The 23943-nt window shown below is 37.9% G+C and overlaps 1 protein-coding gene across 1 annotated transcript in view; it reads right to left on the reverse strand.

The window, feature by feature from the left end:
• The window catches only part of CACUL1 (CDK2 associated cullin domain 1), a 78650-nt gene that overhangs the window by 31794 nt on the left and 22913 nt on the right, over positions 1-23943 (reverse strand). The window contains exons 2-3 of the mRNA XM_043597677.1: positions 20071-20197; positions 19052-19154 (exon numbers count right to left, since the gene is read on the reverse strand). Coding sequence (XP_043453612.1) covers positions 19052-19154; positions 20071-20197 — 230 coding nt within the window. The remainder of the gene's footprint in view (positions 1-19051; positions 19155-20070; positions 20198-23943) is intronic.

The raw sequence follows: 23943 nt of genomic DNA on the forward strand, positions 1-23943 counted from the left end.
TATTTGATTTACATCATTTAAATATGAATGTATTTGGCTTGGACATTAAATGCAATTTTTTATCCCTAAAATAAGCAAGGTTCATTTTTCTTCTTAAAAAAAAAGAAAAGAAAAACAAGAAAAAGCAAGGTGCCAGAAAAATGACCATTGCTCCAAACTTGCTCCAACTTTTCATTAACAGACCTAGATTCCCTGAAATTCATAACACAGCTGGTAGGAATGTTTCAATCTCTTCTGTTTTTAAATGGGTAATACATTCATCTGGTTTAAAATTCAAATGCATTCAAAAGGAAGTAAAGAGTTTACCTTTACTCCTTCCTCGCTGGACCAACCAACACTTAATTCCTTTATATCCTTCCAGAAGAATTTTACATACATACAAGAAAATAACTGTCCCATTTATATCCCTTTCCACCCAAATGCTAATATAAAACCAAAACAATCTGTACCTTTCCTAACAACATTATCTTGGAGACTTTTATTCTAGTGGCTCTCAAACGTTTTGGTCTCAGAAACACTTGACACTCCTAAAAATTATTAAAGCTTCCAAAAAGCTTGTATTATATGGATTGTATCTATCAATAATTACCATACTAGAAATTAAACTTTGGTTTTAAAAATATGTATTCATATTTATTCCAAAATGACAATAATAAAGTTATTTCATTTTAACACTTTAATGTTATAGTATATACTTTAGATTACAAACTAGTTGTATGTAAATAACTATTTTCCCAAAAAAGGTAAGAAAAATGACATTGTTTTTACATTTTTGCAAGCCTCTTTAGCACCTGGCTTAACAGAATCTAGCTTAACTGCTAGATTCTCATACCTGCTGTGGTATGGAATCAGTCATGGTATGTTGTTTGGGTTGAAGTAAATGAAGAAAATCTAGCCTCACACAGATATGTAGGCAGATAAGGAAGGCATTGTTAATATCCTTTTCAGGTAATTGTGGATATTTTTCTTTGAAACTTGACAAGTGGTAGTTTCTTAAAGGTTAGTTGCAACAGGAAAGCTGAAACTATCATGAATTCTTTGTACTCTATTACATTAAAACCCACTGGTCTATCTTGTACTATGAATGGATCTTTTACCACATACATTTTATATCATCATAAATTGGTCATTTATAAAATACTGACTGAGTTATGCAGATCTTCCACACGTTGACACGTTTCACTATACATGAAAAAGAAAAAATTACATTTGTTACTATCACCACCTATCTCATCAGAAGAGTCTTTTTAAAAGTCCTAGAAAGCTATCAAGGTCATGGTGGTAGACCATGCGGGTTTTCCAAAATTCTAATTTTTACTTCAAAGCTCGAATTTTATCATTGCCAACAAATACTGTCAGTTGCTTTCCTTGAAGTGACACACTTGATTTGAGAAAATGTCAAATATACCAAAGTCTAAACAACCACAGTTTGTTGTCATTCTTTCAAATAAAAATAGTATCTACAGGAAAACAAAACCCAGCTAGTTTAGCTCAAAATTTATACAACCACACACAAGTGCTTTTTCTTAAAACAATCACTGTACTTTGGTATGTAGTTTCCCATTTCTTCACACAGGATTTTTTAAGTTTATTTTTTTGTTTTTAGTAATCTCTATACCCAACATAGGGCTCGAACTCCCAACCCCAAGATCAAGAGTCACATGTTCTTCCAACCGAACCAGCCAGGTGCCCCGCACAGAATATTTTTTTAAAAAATTTTTTTAATGTTTATTTATTTTTGAAAGAGAAAGGGCAAGCACAAGCACAGGAGGGGAATAGACAGAGGAGACACAGAATCTGAAGCAGGCTCCAGCTGTCAGCACAGAGCCTGACGTGGGGCTCAAACCCACAAACTACGAGGTCATGACCTCAGCGGGAAATAGGACGCTTCACCGAATGAGCCACCCAGGCGCCCCCAGGATATTTTTTAAAGTACCCAAAGTTACCATAAAGTTAATAATTTTCACTGCTTCGTCTAGGATATTCTTAAGTGAAATGCTTTCGTTTTCTACTGCAGCATGTGAAAGTGAAGATTTGTGCAAAGGCACCAACAGTTTGCACCACTGCTTGTGCACCACCAGAACAAGTATCAACACAGAAAAGGGCAAAAAACATCTTAGTAGTACTAGAGACAGTTTCAATTTTGCAGACCCCCTGAAAGGATTTCAGGGAAACTAGTAAGTTCCAAACCACACTTTAAGAAACCTGTTCTAAGTACAATATCTGAATGTACTAGTTAATCTCCATATTGACAGCTTGTTTTCAATCTTTTGTTACTGCAATGTTGCAATTAATAACTTCAAATAGATGTTATTTTATATACAACACTTTTTAAAAAATTTTTAAGTTAAAAAAAAAAAAGAACTAGATGATAGTCTTATGGATTATGGTATAGGAACCAAAAGAACTTTGGCAGCACCTAGTTTTGAAGACCCAACCTGCTAAGAATCACTAACATTTTATATATATACACACATGTATGTATATATACATATATACATACACATACATATAATATTATATTATACATACAATATATATAATAATACTGTATTATATTATACATATATAATATACATATTATTTATATATAATATATATAAACATATAAATAATATATATAAATAATATACATATATTATTCATTAAGAATATTCCTTAGAGCAAGGAGGGAAGAGCTGGATTTGACATACCATACCAAGCCTTCATAGAAGGGAAGGAAAACAAAAGTTTATCTTTAGTTTTGAAAGCTAGATAAAAAAGTGTGGTCAGTTATTCTAAAGGGATGTATATTAATTTTATAGCAACATGATTTATTTCAAGAATTTTACTAGACAATAGACTTAAAAATACTTATGATCGAGGTCAGTACTGCCAACAGGACTTTCTGCGATGATGGAAAAGTCCTATACCTGCACTAGCCATGTAGGGCTACTGAGCACTTGAAATGTATTTAATGAAACTAAGGAACTGAGTTTTTATTCCATTTTCATTGAAGAGATGCACATGGCTAGTGGCTATCAAAATGGACACAAATGTAAGATACAAACAAGTTCCACAATTTCCTATTTATATCCCTCCTCTTCTGCCTCTGCCCCCAACCCCATCTCACCAAAATGAAACATGAAAAAAATTTTTAGAATATGTGCTTTGGAGCACCTGGGTGTTGCTGTCAGTTAGGCAACCAACTCAGGATTTCAGCTCAGGTCATGTCTCACAGTTCATGAGTTCAAGCCCCACATCAAGCTCTGTGCTAATAGTGCAGAGCCTGCTTGGGATTCTCTCTCTTTCCCCTTCTCTCTCAAAATAAATAAAAAATTAACCTAAAAAAAAAAAAAGAATATGTGCTTTTATGTTCATAATAACATTGTCTTCAAATAAAGAAATGACTTTTGCATGTTAAAATGAAATAGGGAAGAAGAAAGGATGGGAGAGAAGAGTCTAAAACACATAAGGCTACTAACATGTATCTTTACAGAAGTAATACATGTTTACTAAAATTGTAAAAGATTAAAAACGCAATTATAGAAAAACCACCACTACCAACATTGGTAGATAACTACCATTAACATTTCCATCTGTTCTTGTATGTGTGTGCATGTTTTAACAATCATGGAATTACATTATTTTGTAATCTACTTTTATCACTCAGCTATACAGCAACATCTCCTAGGTCAAATACATTTCTACCACATAATGACCATCTGGACACACCATTGTCTATTTTACCTGTCCCTCTTCATGAGACACTTAAACTATGCTTTACTGTTTATATTATCCGGTCTGCATGGATACTTCTCTAACCCAGACTAGAACTTCAGTGGTGCAAATGTGTTGAGTGGCTTCAGCCATAACACAGTCTTCTATTTAAACAAGATGACACCACTCCTTGCTTAAGAGAGACCAGGTTCAGCAACAGTGCTGCATTTCTCCAGGCCAGCGAGTCTCAAAGAATGTTGTTCTCCACATCACCCGAAGGGCTTGTTAATGATGCAGATTCCTGAGCCACACTACAAAGTCCTAACTCCGAAACTTTCCAGAAGTGTATAGATATATATTTTTAAAATATTTATTTATTTTGAGAGACAGAGAGAAAGACAGACAGACAAAGCATGAGCGGGGAAGGGGCAGAGAGAGAGGGAGACACAGGACTCAAAGCAAGCTCCAGGCTCTGCACTGTGAACACAGAGCCTGACGTGGGGCTCGAACTGTGAGATCATGACCTGAGCTGAAGTCGGACCCTTAACCGACTGAGCCACCCAGGTGCCCCTCCAGAAGTGTATATTTTTCCTGAGAATTTCAGGGGATTCTTTAAACAGCTGGTCAGCGGCCACTAAATATTTAGAAAAGTCAAGCGTAGACCACTGTGAAGGAAAAGCAGTTTTATGGGAAGGAAGCCCAGAGGATTCAAGAGAGGGTTGAGCAGTAATCACCCATGCAACACAAGGCATTTACTGCATGACAACAGGAACAATTTAGCTGCAAACTATACTCAAATTAGTAAAAAATGATACCCTAACATTTTAACATTAGTGATAAACTCTACCTAAATTTTTATTTTAAATGTAACAGCTTCTTGACTGTTGTCAAATTCAGTGATTATAAAGTTATTAAAAAGTAATGGAAGTTCCACATCCACTCAGAATGCAGAAAGCTGCTAGAAAACATCCGTCCCACCCTCATGATAACAAAAAAACTAGTTAAAATACATAATCAGTTTTCCAAACTCATCAGGGATCTGAGGTCTCTGTATTTTACAGCTGCACTGTCCAGCTAGGTGAAATGAATTCTAAAGAGTGACCAGCTCCGTAGTGCCTGCCTGGCTCAATTGGTAGAGCAAATGACTCTTGGTCTTGGGGTCGTGAGTTTGAGCCCCACGTTGAAGGTAGAGATTACTTTAAAAAAAAAATCAGATATATATATTTTTTAAAGTTTATTTATTTTGAGAGAGGGCAAGCATGTAGGTCGCACGCAGGGGAGGGACAGAAAGAGAGGGAGAGAAAGAGAATCCCAAGCAGTTTCCACGGTCAGCATGGAGCCTGACACAGGCTCGAACCCATGAATGGTGAGATCATGACCTGAGCCAAAATCAAGAACCAGATGCTTAACTGACAGAGCCACCAGGTGCCTCCCCAAAATAAAATCTTTTAAAAATAATAAAAATAAAAAGTGACCAGCTCGTCTAAGGAAAGAATGGACACACGAACAGTTTCTCCATCAGTGATGGCAGCCACAAAGGCTGGTAAGAAAACAACAGAAACGGTAACAAATCATTAAAGGCCACGTATAACTAACAGTTCAGAATCCCAGTGAGCCCCAACACAAGGATAGTCCACACCTATTCTCCAGTTCCTTTTTTTTTAAGTTTATTTATTTATTTTGACAGAGAGTGAGTTGGGGAGGGGCAGACAGAGAGGGAGAGAAAGAGAATCCCAAGTAGGCTCTGTGCTGAAGCCCAGAGCCAAATTCGAGGCTCAATCCCAGGAACCGTGAAATCATGACCTGCGCTGAAATCAAGAGTCGAATCCTCATCCAAATGAACCACCCAAGCACCCCATTCCAGTTCCTTTATGTAAGTTTCCACTGAGTCTTTGAGAGTAAACTGAATTAAAAGTCCAGCCTCTGTGACCCTGATTCCTATAGCTTACCCACATTAACAGTGACTAAGCTAGGTGACATGGCAGTTACAAAAGGTTCAAGGATTACTTAACACAGGAAAATATCTAAAGAAGTCAGATGGACTAGGATGACTTCCCACTTTCTACACACCTCACCTCTTTTAATACTTAACAAAAATTACCACTTATCCCTATTTGCTTATTTTTTAAAGAAAACTTTTTCCCTTATCTTTTCCAATTTAAATATATGACTCTGTCTCAAAACAAAAAGTTTATTTTAAAAAGAATATAACTGGGGACTCTTGACTTTCGCTCAGTTCATGACCTTACAATTTGTGAGATCAAGCCCCACATTAGCCTGCTTGGGATTCTCTCTCTGCCCCTCCCTCATTCTCTCTCTCTCAAAATAAATAAATGAATATTTAAAAAATAAATAAAAAGAATACAACTCATATTTGTACTCTATATACACTGTGATCATAAATAACTACAAACATCTATTCATTACTGGAGTGATTTGACTCTCTTGCTAATCACAAATTCCATCTTCAGGATGCTGTTTTAAGTAACAAGTAGATGGTTCTAGTAATCTCAGCTGTAAAGCAAGCACATGCTTTTTATCAACAAGTATTTTATTGGATCTCTCTCTGAGTCTGACACTATGTTAAGCCCCATGAGGGCATATAAAAAGAAAACACAGTCCCTATCTTGAAAAACTGACAGTGAACTTATTAGAATTATGCTCTGCAGAGGGTTGAAGTATCTCACTGGCAAATTCAGTGAGACAAGAACAACTTTGCTACAACAAGTGCTTTAAGTTTCAGTTTGGATAAAAAAATAGATCTCAAAATAACTTTTTCAAAAAAAATTCAGTGAAATACACATACGAAGAGCTGCCTACCAGTTGGCAATGATAATTATTTTACTTGAAATCTATGTAGAGACAATAGGCAATTTTCTTATTATCTAAAATCATCCTGGGGCTCCCGGGTGGCTCAGTCGATTAAGCATCCAACTTCAGCTCAGGTCATGATCTCGCGGTTGGTGAGTTCAAGCCTCATGATGGGCTCTGTGCTGACAGCTCAGAGCCTGGAGCCTGCTTCGGATTCTGTGTCTCCCTCTTTCTCCCTCCCCCGCTTGCACTCTGTCTCTCTAAAAAATAAATAAACATTAAAAGAAAGTTTAAAAAATATCATACTCAGTAAGGATTAAATAGCATATCCGGGGGATGAAAGTTTTTTCAAAACACACTCTGTAGTTAAACAGAGTACAGAAATTCTAGCCTCTAAAAAACACGTAAAATTTCAAATTGGCCACCAAGACAACCAGTTGAGTTATGCTGCCACCCACTGGACAAAACACAAACAGCAAAGCAACCCTTGCTCTGACTTCAAACACCAAGACAATTTGGCTCAGTTTGTTGGCGGTTTGGCAGTAAAGCTTTTATTTGTAATCTGGTGTCTCTGAAGAGCGACACAAAGTTAAGTAATGTTGACTAATTATGGTTTAGTTTCTATTAATTTCCATTATTACAAATAGGTCTAGAGTTAAATTATATTGACCTCAACCAAGATATATTCAGCTCATGAGACATTAAAACTACTCCAATCTTAGCAAAATAAATGATTTAAACACAATTACTTGACAAATACTCATCTAACCGTTCCAAATTCAGCCCTACTGGGGAATAAAAACTGCAACATCTTTCTTCCCCATGTCTGTTTCTGTGGCCTCTCCTCCTCAGAACCCTGAACTCAGGTTAGTATTACCAGTACCATTCCTAACACGTCAATGTTATCGTCCTGGCCTGAGAACCAAATCTGTTTAAACACAATATTCGTGTACACGATGTACAGCGCAAGCTCCAGATCACTGACCAACTGCTGGAAGGAACACACTTGTGAACAGGTTACTGGCTATAAAGCTAATAGATCAAAACATCAATAGTTGTTGTGAAAGTGAAAATATACTCTCAAAAGAATAAAGTGCATTAATGTATACAATAAATTTATCAACATTACACGGGGAAAAATGCCTCATGATTGCCCTAATGGATTCTGGATTCAGATGTACACAAAAATAATCAAAGTATGGAAGTGTCATTTAAGACAGTTTTAAGAGTATAGAATGTTCTATCCATTAAATTCAATTATCCAAATGTTGGGGCAAATAGGATATTCTAAATACTGTCAACTCAAATACTTATCTCAGTGACTTAAAATAACAAAGTCTGGATAAATAAAATGTACTATAGGGGTGCCTGGGTGGCTCAGTCGGTTTGAGCGTTTGACTCTGGATTTCGGCTCAAGTCGTGATCTCATGGTTTGTGGGTTTGATCCCCAAGTTGGGCTCTATGCTGATAGTGTGGAGTCAGCTTGGGATTCTCTCCCTCTCTCTCTGCCCACCCCCCACTTGTGCACACTCTGTCTCTCTCTCAAAATAAATAAATAAGCTTAAAAAAAAATAAAATGTACTATAACCATACAATGCAATGTTATTCAGCCATAAAAAGAAATGAAGTATTAATCATGATATAAACAGGAATGAACCTTAAAGCAGATTAGTGGTTGCCAGTGGCTGAGAGAAGGGGAGGGTGGGAAAGTACTGCCGGGGACTAGCGGTTTTCTTACTAGGGTACCTACAGTGTTCTTTAAATTAGCAGTGATGTGGGGCGCCTGGGTGGTTCCGTCGGTTGAGCGACCGGCTTCGGCTCAGGTCATGATCTCACAGTTTGTGAGTTCGAGCCCTGCGTCGGGCTCTGTGCTGCCAGCTCAGAGCCTGCAGCCCGCTTCGAATTCTGTGTCTCCCTCTCTCTCTGCCCCTCCCCCACTCATGCTCTGTCTCTGTCTCAGAAACAAATAAACATAAAAAAACAAACAAATAAATAAATTAGCAGTGATGGTTGCACCACTTCATGACTACACTAAAACCAAGTTTGTACATTTTTTCAATGAGTTCAAACTGGGAAAAAAATACATAGCAAAGCTTTCTTCCTCAGGCTACAGGCCCATCTTGAAAGTCTGTTCCATGTCATACTTACCCAGGGACCCGGGATAAGAAAGCCTCCACCATCTGAAACACTTAGCAGGCAAAGGGAAATTCAGAAAATCGGACAGCTGATCTTAAGGGCTTCAGATCTTTGGGTACACACTTCACCATACACACTTCACTTTCTTTCACAATTCACAGGCCAAAGCAAGTCACTTAGCCAAGTCTAACGTCTATGAGATAGAGACATATACTCCTACCGTGCATCCCATAAGGAAGAGAAATGCAAACATTCGATTAATGGCATTATGACTAGAATATTTATCTAGTAAGTACTTAACTGAGCTCAAGACTACAACAGGCCAAAAGAAACCAACGCTAGTACGTCAGGATTCTTGCCCTCAAGGAGCTCACAGGCTGCACAGATGGCATCCTCCTTGGTAACTAAATAGACGTCAAGTGCTCAACTAAGGACGACAGTAGCAATACAAATAAAATGCTACAGAAGCAAAGAAGAGAAAGTGATTAATTAAGCCTCTTGGGAACAATGGAGTTAAAATTAAAAGCTCAGCAAACCCTAACAGACAAGTAGAACGCCCCTTTCCAGAAAGGGGGGAGATGATCCTCAAACAACACGGGTTTGAATTGCATGGGTCCACTTATTCACAGATTTTTTCCATACAGTACAGTACTGTAAATATATTTTCTCTTATGATTTTCTTGACATTTTTTCTCTAGCTCACTTTATTGTAAGAATACAATATATAACACATATAATATACAAAATATGTGTTAATCAACTGCTTATGTTATCAGTAAGACTTCCAGTCAACAATAGGCTACTAGTGGTTAAGTTTGGGGGAAGTGAAAAGTTACATTCAGATTTTCAACTGTATGGGGCACCAACCCCCCCCCCCATTGTTCAAGGGTCATTGTTCATAGTGGCAAAAGTAACCAAATGAGAAAACACATAAGGATGAAAACACACAGCCCATTTAAACTTTAATAGCAAAATAATGTTACACTATCTTGCTGAGTTCACAGTGTGAAGAGCCTTGAAATCCTAATTGTTAAGGAGTATGGTCTTTGCTCTTTAGGTAAATAGAGAGTCAAAAGGTTAAGAGAATAGATGATAAGTCTGAAAAATAAACAAAACGGACTAAGGCAAGCTGCATGGCCAAGATACAAATTAAAATCTTTTTCTATTTTTCAGCCAAGTCCCAATGAGGACCTAAACTAGGGACATGGCATGGGATCAATCTGAGACACTTTACATGGGGGAAAATTAGCAAGACTTGTGACTCATTTCCTACCTCTATCCTATTACTCATCACATTCTAATATATTAAAATGATCATTACAACTTTCCCCTAAACAGTACTGAAGAATAAACCTGCATCTTAATTACCCCTGCAGCCTTAGCATCTAGCACATTTGCTCACACATGGACACTCAATGTTTGCAGACCTGAATGTTCTCAAACCATTATCTTCCTTCCCTATCTCTCAAGTCCCCTTTAGCAACTGCCAACATCTCTATGGAAACCATATCGATCTCTCAATCCACTCACCCTGCCTCTCTTCCAACTGGTCATGGTTTTAGCTATTCTGTTTCTCTGATCCCTGCAACACATTCTAGATGCTGCTTTCTCCCTTCTCCTTACCAACAAGTCCACAATTTCTTGTCCAAGATTCCTGGGGCTAGAGGTGTGCCATTAATTCAGAACTTTTCAGATTCAGAAGGTATCATGGTATCTACACAATATATTATGTGTAGAGATTGGGAATATGCAGTAGAGATTGGGAATATCAACACACTGATCTTTTGGGAGAAATTCGTAACACACGGATATTTCTGAGAAAAAAAATATGTAAATGTTCCCACCAAGTTCCTCACGAGTTTAAATCAAGTTTTACTACATGAGTTTTGACACCAAACTTACAAAAAGAAAAATACACTTTCAAAGCTTTTTTTTGGATTTTAGAATTTCAGATAAGGAACTGTGGACCTGCAGTTCACCTGGTCTACTGCAACCAATTTATATTTATATAATCTTTGGTATTCTACATTGATCTAAGATGCAACTCCTGGTATGTAAGGGCTTCTACAGTTTGGTTCCAATCTGCCTTTTTTCAGCCTGGTCTCCTCCCACTTTCCCTCAAACACCACATCTATCTTCACAGGTCCTCTCTTTGCTACCCAAACCTCCCCAGAAACTGCCTTTGCTTATGAAGCTTTCTTAGCCCAAAAATGCTCCCTCCCCAAACATCTACCCATTCTTCATGACGTATCATTTTTAATGCTGCCTCCTCTCTACTCCATCTGGCTGTGACTATTACACTGTTAGTCTGTCATGGCACTTTTCTTACTCTGTTTTGTACCACAGTTTCCTGAATACTTCTGATCATTTCAACGGTCTACTAGCAAAGATTGTGACTTAATTCTTTCTCTGGGTTTCATCTGTATTCTTTTTCTAATTTCTTGAGATAAATGCTGCTAACATCACTGATGTGTTAACTTCTCACTATGATTATGGATTTGTCTGTTTATCCTTTTAGGGGTTATGTTATTGGGTGCATACACATTTTAGAAATGTTACATACCTTCCTGGAACTGGAACTTTTTATTATAAAAAGTTCTCTTTAAGGGCAACTGGATGGCTGGCTCAGTCGGTTAAGTGTCCGACTCTTGATTTCAGCTCAGGTCATGATTGCACGGTTCGTGGGTTCGAGCCCTGCATCGGGCTCTATGCTGGTAGCACAGAGCCTGCTTGGGATTCTCTCTCCCTCTTTCTATCCCTCCCCAACTTGCACATGTGCACTCTCTCTCTCAAAAATAAATAAACCTAAAACAAGTTCTCTTTATATACAATAATACCTCTTGCTCTGAGTCTACTTTTTATGATATCAATGTAGCTATATCATCTTTCTTTCAGGCTTATGTTTGTATGGTATACCTTTTTCCATCATTTATTTTCAATCCTTCTGTCTAAAATTATGCTAAATATGCTGCCTCATATTAGCAGCATTTCATAAGGTTGCAGAATTGCATTCAGTTTGATAATCTGCTTACTTTTTTAAATACGGTAGTCTTAACATTTCACATAATAATTGATACACAGAAGTTTATTTTTAAATGATTTTTTTAATTAAAAAAATTTTTTTAAGTTCATTTATTTTGAGGGGGAGCGCAAATAGGGCAGGGGCAGAGAGAGGGAGAGAGAAAATCCAAAGCAGGCTCCACCCTGGCAGCGCAGGGCCCAACATCGGGCTCAAACTCCCAAACGGTGAGGTCATAACCTGAGCCAAAACCAAGAATCGGATGCTTAACCGACTGAGCCTCCCAGGTGGCCCTTGCTTGATATGCTGAAGTTTAAATTTATTACCTTCCTATTTGTTTTCTATGTGTTCCATCTGTTCTCTGTCCTTTTTTTTTTTAATCCTTTCTTGATTTCCTTGATTATTTTTAAGTTATTCCATTCTCTTCCTCTATTACCTGTTAATTATACTTTCTTTTACCATTCTTTTAGTGGTTACCCTAAAATTACAGACTGCATCCTTGTTATCAGTCTAACTTAGTATTTTACCTCTTTCTACACAATGCAAGGGCCTTAGAACATTTTACACCCAGGTACTCCCTTCCACCTTACATGTAATTGTCATGTGTTTTGATTACGTAGATTTTTACACTCTATAAGACATTATCATTATTATTATTCTACACTCACATATTTATCTTCTGTTGTTCTTCATTTCTACCTGATTCTCCAAGTTTTCATCTAGGAACATATTCTTTCTATTTGAACAACACTCTTCATTACTTCTTTAAGGTGAGAGACTACTGATGATGGATTCTCTCAATTCTTGTCCAGAAATGGATTTTACCATTTCTTTTACTTTTATGCTCACCTCCTAACATGACTAGTTACTTCTGATGGAGTACCAGATACTGTTTATGAAAAATCAGAGAACCATCTGATGCCTCAGATAATGTTATCTTTCTCAGAGACAATTTACTTTTGCTTCTGGTAAGCAACTAGAGGCACTAGCAAATCCACACCACCTTAATGCAGTCAGGAATCAGGCTCCAGTTATAACAGTCGGTAACTTACTATTTTTGCTACTGTTGGGATGGGATCCTTCACGTTTGATGGACTCTAATCTCCCAATTTGTATCACCCTACCCCCACAAGCCCATCAAAACTCTATTAAATTCTCAGCCAATTAACTTTCTTTTCCAGAATAAACAGGGGCCCCTAGTGGAGAAATGGCTCAAGTGCTAGACTCCCCTCTCTGGGTTTCCTTCTCTCCGATTGTGATCCTATAATTCCTTACACTTTTTATTAGCAACCTTGTCCATTTTTTACATTGTAATCAGTAAAGTGTTGGTCCAAATTATCTAGCCTTATCAATCATTTATCTGCTGTTATACCTAATAGACTACCTTATATACTTGGATGGAAGGCACTGGCTACATCAGGTTTCCCACTAGGAACCCCCATAACCAATCAACCAGCTCAGTTTTTTATACTAACCCAAAAATTGACTGTGACTGAGAAAGGCAATAGGGAGTCTAAGGTTTCTGACAAGAAAGTGTGCCCATCATATTAGTGTTTTCAGAAGATTACTTAACCAAAGAGTATAGAAAAACCAATTGGGAGAATGCTGCAGACATGAGCCAATACTGACATGGAGAAGAACAACAGCAATTAGACTGAAAGATGACAGAAGCAAGGGAAATGATAGTGTTCTATCAACCTTGACAATCACCTGGAAACAAGGGGTGAAGGAGAAAAAAGGAGTCAAAGATGAACATGAAATCTCAAGTCTGAGAGTGAAAATTATTTGGGTGAAGAGGAATTTAGATTTAGACACGAATATGAGGTATCCACAAGAAGAAATCCCAGTTGAAATGGTCAACAGACATTTGGAGAACCTGGTCTGAGCCCTCATCAAAAGTATGGGGACTGCTAAGAGTTTCAACAGAATTTTCCACAACTAACCAGAATATCGTTTACTAAACTAATAAACCTGTTACCTATTTCCATTCACTGGTATATTAAAAAATCAGAACTAGAAATTCACATTTGAGGCTTTGGAGATACAGAAAAAGGAAAATATATTAATAGAGAATTTATTTAAAGAGAGGAGTTAAATGCAAGTGACCAGAATGGCTTTAAAAAAAACCTGAGGCAGGGGTGCCTGGGTGGCTCAGTTGGTTAAGCGGCCAACTTCGGCTCAGGTCATGATCTCACAGTCCGTGAGTTCAAGCCCCGCGTCGGGCTCTGTGCTGACAGCTCAGAGCCTGGAGCCTGTTTCAGATTCTGTGTCTCCCTCTCTCTGCCCCTCCCCTGTTCATGCTCTGTCTCTCCCTGTCTCAAAAATAAATAAAACGTTTAAAAAAATTAAAAAAAAAAAAAAAGTAACATTAAAAAAAAAAAAAAGAATAGTCCTTTAAAAAAAAAAAAAACAAACCTGAGGCAGAGGGAGTGGGCAGGGGGATGGGCTAAATGGATGATGGGTATTAAGGAGGTCATTTGTTGTGATGATCACGGAGTGTTACATGTAAGTGATGAATCACTAAATTCTACTCATGAAACTAATATTACACTATATATTAACTAACTGGAATATAAATAAAAACTTGGAAGAAAAAAAAACCTAATGCAAAACACTATCACAGCTCAAACAATCTAGTAGTAGGTAAAAAAGTACAGATATACATGCTGTGTAGTATAATGTAAGCAGAATACGGAGTAGGGTTAGCTATTTAAGTGATTTTTGAAACTTAATAAGCTAAACAACAAAAAAGCCTTTTAAAGTTACTTAAGTGGTAGAAAAGTCATTGTTTCCAAAATAAAAGAACTAGGATTTCCTTTTTTTAAGAGTGAGTGCGAGCAGGGGAGAGGGTCCAAGGAGGAGAGAATCTTAAGCAGGTTCCACACTCCGCGTGGAGCCAGACACAGAGCTCAATCCGATGACCCTGGGATCATGACTTGAGCCAAAATCAAGAGTCGACGCTCAACCAACTGAGCCACCCAGGTGCCCCGATTTTTTTTTTTAAGAGTCAACACGTTAGAGTATACAGTTACGTAGAAACATTTAGGTTTAACTAATTAAAATCTTTTGAAATCTCTGAAAACAGTAGTCTCTAGTTTTTAAGTCAATAACTGCGCAATATGGAAGATTATTTCATACACCCTTCAGTCTCCCCAACAGGATATGACTTATGATGGAGATAAATAAGTCACTCTGACACATAAACCATACAAACCTGCAGCTATTTTAAGATGTCCCTGAAAGATAAAGGCCCATGCCCTGAAGGTCTAACTCATGGATTTATCAACACCAGCACTACATTTCTGATTATGTGCCAAATGCAACTCATCCCACTTTTGTTTTAGCAAATTTTAACAGTATTTCATTTCTAAAATCAGAGTTGCAAACAAAACGTTCCACCCAAATTAAACTTTTCTGGCTCATGGAGCCTGGCATATAGTCTTGTTCTGTTCCACATGAAAACTTATGCCACGTATTTGTAACAATGAATAAATCAATAAACAGAATCAACTGAACACTGAATAAATTTATAAAATGCCTAAACATCTAGAGATTAGTGATTGTATGTATCTAATTAGGCTGCTCTTTCCATAGGATAGGTCAAATTTAGTTGCTGTGTTGGGAGTGTGCCAGACGTGACGGATAAAAAGACAAACACAACAGAGTCTGTGCCCTCATAGGAGGACCTGCGAGATGGCCAAACACGGACGCAGAAACAATATAACACAACAACTGCTCTAACAGGGTTGTCATTGCCAAGGTGTTGTAAGTATCCAGAAGGAAAAATTCCAATGGTCTGTTTTGCTTTGAGGGGAGCGCAAGGAGTCCAGAACATTCCACACAGGTGGACACTAACAAGCTTGAGCCTGGGAAAACAACGAAGAAGCATTTGCCAAGCAGGAAGCAGTAGACAAAATACCTTATTACTTTGCTTAATGCAACCAGATATTTCAGTAAAGCCACTTCATTTCCATGTTGAGAAAATTTACAAGATACCAGCATGTTTAGTCAAGAGGCACACAACTACTGAGTGGCAGAGTTGAGACCAAAAGTGGGTCCCCATGTTTTGACCCACTTCACCAGGCTATTTAATAATGGTTGGACTTTAGAATCTTACAAAAGATATCATTCTGAAGTAAAATATTTTTATAGGCCATATTGCTGAACTCTTAAGTAGAACATGTAGTGATTCTAAAAATCAACTACATTCCCTTGGTTTTATATATTACCTTTACATTTATCAATGTGGTTTCCAAAATACTAACATCAAAAAAGATACCACTCTTATGTTTTCGTTTTTAATAAAAATTACTTCATTACCTAAAGTGAAAATTTAGTCTTCTAATATGCTGTATTAGTAAGGAAGGGTGGGGGAAAACAGGCACTCCGATCTATACGTAACTGGTTAGACTGTACATTGGTACAACTTTGGTGAACTGCAATACGGACGGACGTAGTAAACACTGCAGCACTGTTAGTAACACCCAAAGACTGGAAGCAATCTACATATTCATCAATCAAAAATCAGTTAAATAAATGAAGGTCCATCAATAAAGTAAGGTTAATGGACAATCAGACATTCATGATAAAGAATGAGGGGGCTCTAGGCACACTGACAGGGACCATTCTCCAAAACCTCAGAAACTTAGACTCTAAACCTTAGTGACTCCAGAGTACCGACTGGTACCCCAGGCAGCACAGCCTGGGCAAGTAACAGGTTACCTTCATATTATTGATAATTGGTCAAGCAAACACACGGCAAAGATGTAACCAAGTGACCTTCCAAAACTACCAATTTGATTGAGCTTAATAATACAATACTATTGTGCCCTCTAACTTTAAAAATATAACACTGTAACTGTAAGAATGAAAAAACGTCTTACAGTGCTTAATAAGACTGAATACAAGAAAAATCTACTCAAGCAGAAGCTCCAATTTAACAAATGAATTTAGCAAATCAGAGTTCTATTGGTCAAATTAATGATCTACATGTGAAGTCAGGGCCCAAGTGTAATACACATAATAACATTTTCAACCCACATTTCATAGATATAAATAGGACAAGTAGCATATCTTGCCCTGATAATTGAACTGAAATGGTTTGCTTTTTTTTCTTTTAGAAGATTAATTAGTATTATTTCAATAACAGCAAAACAGTGTTAATAAAATCATCCTTTTTGAGGATACTGAGTTCTTTGCTGTTCTAATAAAAGCTCTGGTACTCCTGAACCCCAAAACCACCTAATGCTTGATGTTAAAAAAGATGATTACATTCAGATTTCTACTAGAAAAAGGTTATTCAACAAGCAGTAAATTATTTATTAGTAAACATTTGATATACATTGCATTCAATAGGCATGTAATGCCTAGTATGTATCAGATACTAGACTAGGTACTGACAACACAATAAAAACAGCTAGGATATATCAGATACTGGGCTAGGTGCTAAAGACACAATAACAAAGAAAGCAGACATGTTCCTCTGCCTTCCCAGAAAATAATATTGGGGGCAGGTGGAGGGAAAGGCACAGCTAAACAAGAAGTTATAATACGCAGAATGAACTACAATAATATACTAGGTGTTGCAAAGGCACAGGTGAGGGGCCCAGACTTGGGGGAACAAAGTATCAGAGAATGTTTCCCAAATCAAATGATGTCCAAGCTGCAGCCAAAGTAAGATCACGCCAGCCAAAAAAATAAGAGGGCAGAGAAAAAGGAAGAATTTTCCAGGCCATCGAGTTAACACGGCAAAAGCCAAGAAGAGTACATAAACTGTTCAAGGAACTGAAGTAAGTTCAATACACAGGAGCAGAGACATAACATATCAGGCTACAGAAATAAGCAGAATCAAATAATGAAAGGTTTCCTAAGTCATATGAAAAAGTGTGAACTTCCATCTAGTAGAAAAATGATAATCAGATTTATGCTTTAGAAACAGTCACTCTGAAATGAAGAATAAAGCAAGAGATGTGAAGACTAGAGGCAGAGTAACCAGCTTAGATGAGTGTTTCAGTGCCTGGGTTGGTAGTGGCTAGTGAAGAGAAGTGGACAGGAGCCAAGAGAGAAATAGGAAGCAAACAAGATCTGGTAGTAAATTGGATGTGAGAAGTAAGGGCAAGCGTAGAATCAAGAATTCGTAAGCAAGTAACTCAAAGCTATCATGCACAGATCCTGGGTTTCATCCACAACTTATAATGTTTAGGTACCAAACTTTTTTGTTAGGGGCGCCTGGGTGGCTCAGTCAGTTAAGTGTCCTACTCTGGGTTTCAGTTCAGGTCATGATCTCAGTTTGAGTTCCAGCCCCATGTTGGGCTCCATGCTGATGGTGTGGAGCCTGCTTGGGAGTCTCTCCCCCCCCCCCCCCCCCCCGCCCCTCCCCGGCCTGCTCTCTCTCAAGATAAATAAAACTTAAAAAAAAATTTTTTTTAATATATAAATTTGTTTGTTAAATGAGTAAATATTTCATATTTGGTGGCAAAAAGATTAAGAGAACAATTTACACTCTAACAACACGAAAACTATGTATTTGGCCATGATAAACATAGCTCTGGCTACAAGCAAAAAATAAATAAATAAAAGCTACTTAGGGCAACTGTTTGCAGTAAACAAGACCAAGATACCTCAGACCAGAAGGCAAGTGAGGAACAATATCCAAGGCCAAAGCATGTTAGAAACTGTGGATATTCCAGAATTGCTGGAGCATTTCCTAAGTGTGGTATGGATCCTGGACATCTATTGCTGAGTGACTTTTCTATACATGTCACTTCTGCACCAGAACTAAAATATGATCTGGCCCTGGCATAAAGATAGTCCCTGACCTTCAAGCACTGGAAACTTTACTAAGGCAGGGAGGGACAGGGATCAGAGGCCAAGTGCTTCCTTCAACAGAATACTTTCTGCAACCTGCCCTACCCAAATTTTACAGCTGGGATGATGTTCATCTACAGAGGGTTTATCAACAAAATGTGATTTCACTTGTTTATATTAGCAAATATTAGAAACTAGCAGGCCATCACCAATCCTCAAAGATAATATCAAAAAAGTTACAGTTAAAAAATTAAAATATACCTACATTTATATTATAAAAGTCATCAAATACTAAGGTTAGCAGAAACAATCAAGTTTTAAATAAAAGCAACACTGACATAATAAATGGAATCTGTTAAAGTCTGAAGTATATTCAATCTAAAAAGTTCCACAATTTATATCTAATTTTCTAACATTTTACTCTAAAGGTTAGGTAATTTGGTCAATACTCATCTAGGAAATATTTATAAAATTGTACCTTAATCAAATTAACAAGCCTCCAAATATATATCATAGAGACTACTTTCAACCAGTCCAAAAATCCCAAGGAAGCAAAAATCAGTATGATCAGTTCTTTACCTGCAGCTCCTTCGAGACTCTCTCTAGGTGATTAGTTATCTTTTTAATCAGATCACTGTACATCTGTTCTGAATGCTGCTGGCAGACACATTTATACACACAACTGTGGGGGAAAACCAAAACAGAAAAACCAAGTTAACAACAAAGAACTTCATTCCACCTAAGATGAATGCATACTTTGGATATACGGACACCGGTCAAATAATCGATTCAGGCCTAAAAAACTGACCAATCACAACTTTTAAATAGACGTTTACCTTGCCCCAATCAGTGCTCAGATGAAAGAGATACTACCACCAGCTGCAAATCTTTCAGAGTAATGCATTACACATTTTGCCAGTAGTAGATAATCCAGTATCAGGTGATAATCTGAGAATCTGACTATAACTACCTACAAACTAGCTTCTCACTCAGTCTCTCGTTTCAATGAATATCAAAATAAGGGAGAGAGAGTGATAATTAGCACCAAGTTTCTAACTCACAAAAGGTTTGCAATGTAATCTCTTTGTGCATCACTTGTGTCGAACAACACAACTGTCGCTTCCTCCTCTGTGACAGGGCTGATCTCATGTCCTACCCCAGGTCCTCACTAATTTGCTGTTTCCATTTACCAGGACCCGGGGAACAAAATAACCAAAGACAGAATTGTGTGTCAATAAACATCAACAGATCGAGCAAGGGTCTCCCTGTGAAACAAAAAATGCATTATTTTTGCACCAGATACTGGTAATTCGTGTCTTTTTCACTGACCTCCAAAGTTTCTTCATTATGTATAGTGGGGGTAGCAGGCTGAGGTGGGAGGAAGTCTAATCGAGTTGAGGTTAACTCTACCTTGATTCAAAAGCCAATTCTGAAGCAGAAAGTATAAAATCAAACCTCCAACCACCAAGTGTGGAATATACAAATCACCTATAGAGTCTCACCATACATGTATTATATGCATACCTACTGCCGTAATTCAAGGTGTCATGAATCTCAACATACCCTCTCAAACCCAGGCAAATGAAATCTTGACTTACCTGTATATCTGTTCATAGGATATGGGGATATAGTCACCAGGACTCTGGGTTAAAAGCTGATCTATGGCACCATCCAATTTTGGCCAGTAAGTGCTCTTATAATCTTCAATAGTTATAACATTCATTACTAAAAGTAAAAAGTAAAATAAATATTACTACATACCGCATGTAAACACAAATCAAAGCAATTTTGTGCTCTCAAATTCCTTTCACTTATTCTAATTTCTTTGACATTCAATCACCTAAATACAACTCAATTATTATCCCATTTCAAAAACAAGGAAACAGCAACTTTGCCAGGGATTTTAAAGAAGCCATTAATTACGATTTAAAAAGGAATGACCATGAATCCATCTTTAAAAATAAAAACAAAACAAGCAAGTATCTTTGGTTTCCTTTTCCGGTTTTCGTATCTGTTATCGGTGGAGCATTTTCAAACACACGTCACCCTCAAATACATGTTGCCAGTGATGTGACAAGGCAGCCTATCCATGAACCACAACAAAGTTCTGGAAAATTATGAACCTCAACAATCAATCTTCAGCGACACCCCCGAGAAAATTCACGTAACATAGGACTATCCCCATATTATAAGTCCAAATGCTACACTGACAAAAGAGGTTGCTAGAAACCCGCAGGCATTTTTGCACCACCAGCACTTCCTGGACATTACTAAGGCTCGGACTCAGACTCTACCAACTTACACTTGATAAGCCCAACAGAAAAACATCAACGAACTGGAGACTTACATCGAGGCTGACCTCATTCCTACTGTCTGGCTCTCCTTCCTTCACTAAAGGTTTCATAAAGTTTTTACAACAGCTGGTCCTAACAACTTTGAAATCCGGGGTGACAGGGGATTCACACCAATGAAACGCCAACGTTAAAAAGAGCTACTCTGCCCCCGCCCGCTGGAAAAAGGAGCTATCCAAAGAACCTAAAATACCCTGAGTCTTAGAGAACCACCGCCATCTCAAGAGGCAGAAGGTAACAACTACTACATCAAGTATTTTACTACTCATTTTACCAGCAAGTGGGAAGCAGAGTTGACTTCCCTAAGAGTACATGGCTAATTACTGTCAGAAGTACCAGATAAAGAAAGCCTTTACCTACTGATTTCCAAATTCAGCTTCAAGAGGTCTCTCATATGTATGTACCACCTGTCATCGTTGCTCAGTATTTTCTTTAAATGAATTCACTTTTTCTTGCTTAAATTTATTCTTTTTAAAAAATGTTCATTTATTTATCTTTAGAGAGAGAGAGAGAGAGAGAGAGAGAGCAAGCGTGCATGCACATGTGTGAGCAGGGGAGGAGCAGACAGGCAGAGAGAGAATCCCAAGCAGGCCCCATGCTCAGAGTGGAGCCCAATGTAGGGCTCAATCCCACGACCTTGAGATCATGACCTGAGCTGAAATCAAGAGTCAGATGCACAAGTGACTGAGCCACTCAGGCACCCCTCTTGCTTATATGTATTCTAAAGAACACATTCATACGACATGGAATAATCTTAAATGCATTTTGCCAGTTGAGACTCAGACCAAAATGGCTATTATAAGATTCTCATTTATATAAGATGCCAGTAAAGTCAAACTATAAAAAGGAAAACAGACTAGTGGTTGCCAGGGGCCGGAGGGTGGGGAGGACTGTCTACAAAGGGTAACATGGGAGAACAAACTGTTTTGTGTAGAATCGTCTGGGTGGATACGCCACTCCAGGCAGTTGCCAAAACCAACAGAAATTTATACAATAAATAAATTTACCATGTGAAAATGTAAAAAAACAAAACAAAAATCAAGCAGGATGGGGCAGTAAAGATGGAATGAAAATCTTGACCAATGAATTCCTGCACTGAAGGGAATGAAGAAAGAAAAGTTTTGGCTACATAAAAGGCTAAAACCAAACGGAACTGTATATGCACACACACACAGACACACACAAAAGGGTGGACGAAGCCAGATCACAGAGGGCCTTAGAGGACATTTTAAAGACTGGCTTTTACTCTAAGTAAGATGGGGACATCTGGAGAGTTTTGAATGGAGAAGTGACGTGTTCTGACTTGGGTTTTCTATGGGTCATCCAGCTGCTATGTTGGGAGTAAGCAAAGTGAGGAGGCTGTGAGATGATGGAGGTTGAACCAGGTGGTAGCAGTGAGGGTGAGAGAGGTCAGACTTTGTACACATTTTACAGACTGAGCCAGATTTGCTGACAGTCTAGATGTGAGATATGACAGAAGGGTCCAGAATGACTCCAAAGTTTCTGGCCTGAGCACCAAAGGATGGGGTTGCTGTGTACTGAGATGAGAATGGATGTAAGAGAAGCTCAGCATATCTGAGAATACAGCAGAAATTGTTGGTGCCCCACCCGTTTACTCTGTCCACAAACACAAAGGCCACTGTCAGCGATCTACCGAAAGCGATTTTCTCTTCTATGTGGTTCTAGTTTACTGAATCTCCTGTATCACCTAAACCAGATCACATACCCACTCTACACCAAAAGGTGAGGCTTAACGAAGGTAAGTGACATGCTCGGAAAGAAAACTTCAAGTACAGAAGGCAAGAATTAACATAATCATCCCATGGCACCCCAACTGCTGAGTTCGATGATCTCCACCTCTGCTTGCAACTGGAAAGCACTCCTACTTCTCAACCACAGGCTTTACACTTCAGCAAATCACCAAGTCAAGGATACAAAGGAGAAAAAAGAATCTAAAATGTAAATCCTGCGGCTGTAAGTACAGAATGGAGTCCCACTACAGAAGCAGTAATTGCTGATGCCTCTCAGGTATCTTTCATGTGGCATTTTTTTTTTTAATATTCTGCTTTTAAGTATCTCTGAAAAGAGACTTTAAAACCAAAATGAAAAAGGCGTGATCACAGAAGAAAATCTTAAAGCCTATTTCCACATCAAAAAAAGCCGTATCTATTTCCACTTTACATTTCCATCTATAAATATAATATACGTCTATTTCTACATATATTTTGCTTGGAAAATAAATAAATAAGTAGCCAATTCGGCTGACCTTTATTAAATGCTGGCTATTACAGACTATCTGTGTTTCTTCCCCCAAAATTCATATGGTGAAATCCTAACCTCCAATGTGATGGTACTGGGAAGGGCCTCTGGAAGGTAATTAGGTCATGGGAGTGAGGCCCTCACAAATGGAATTAGCACCCCAGAGACATTCCTCACTCCTTATGCAATAGAAGTCGCCAGCAAGAAGACAGTCTACAGGAACCAGGAAGCGGGCCCTTGCCAGACTGAATTCGCCAGCACCTTCATCTTGGACTTCCCAGCCTTCAGAACCGTAAGAAATAAGTTTCTGTGATTTTTAAGCCATGCAGTCTCTGATACTGTTGTAACAGCTGAATGGATTAAGACACTAGCTAACATCACTTTCTTCTAGGAAACCAGCTGATCTTCACCATGGTAGCAAAAGAACAGAATACAGGCAAACATCAAGAGAACCAGAGGTAGTATGAAGAATGAGCACATGTTGGTGTAAACTCTTAGCCAAAGATTAGGAAGGTTTTTCATGCCAATCTGCAATCAACACTTAAAATGACAATCCAAGAAACTTCAAGGTATCTATTATTTCCTTGCTAATCTCAACCTAATCCCTGATTTAAAAAAATATATACACATACATACAAAGCATGTGTTTGTATGTGTGCAGTATGTAGCCTTGAATTTTAAAACTAGATCCTCTTGTTAGAGAAACATAGTCAATCACTCTCAACTTTGTCCACAAAGAAGTTCAGACTGACCGAAAGAAATATAAAGCATGGACACTGAACAAAAATTACCATTAAATTTCTAAATTTTTTATCTAGGTTGTGTTTTCCAGCTTGAAAATAATGCACTACTTTTTAAGCA

The sequence above is a fragment of the Prionailurus bengalensis genome, chromosome D2, assembly GCF_016509475.1.
Source record: "Prionailurus bengalensis isolate Pbe53 chromosome D2, Fcat_Pben_1.1_paternal_pri, whole genome shotgun sequence".
Classification (NCBI taxonomy): Eukaryota; Metazoa; Chordata; class Mammalia; order Carnivora; family Felidae; genus Prionailurus; species Prionailurus bengalensis.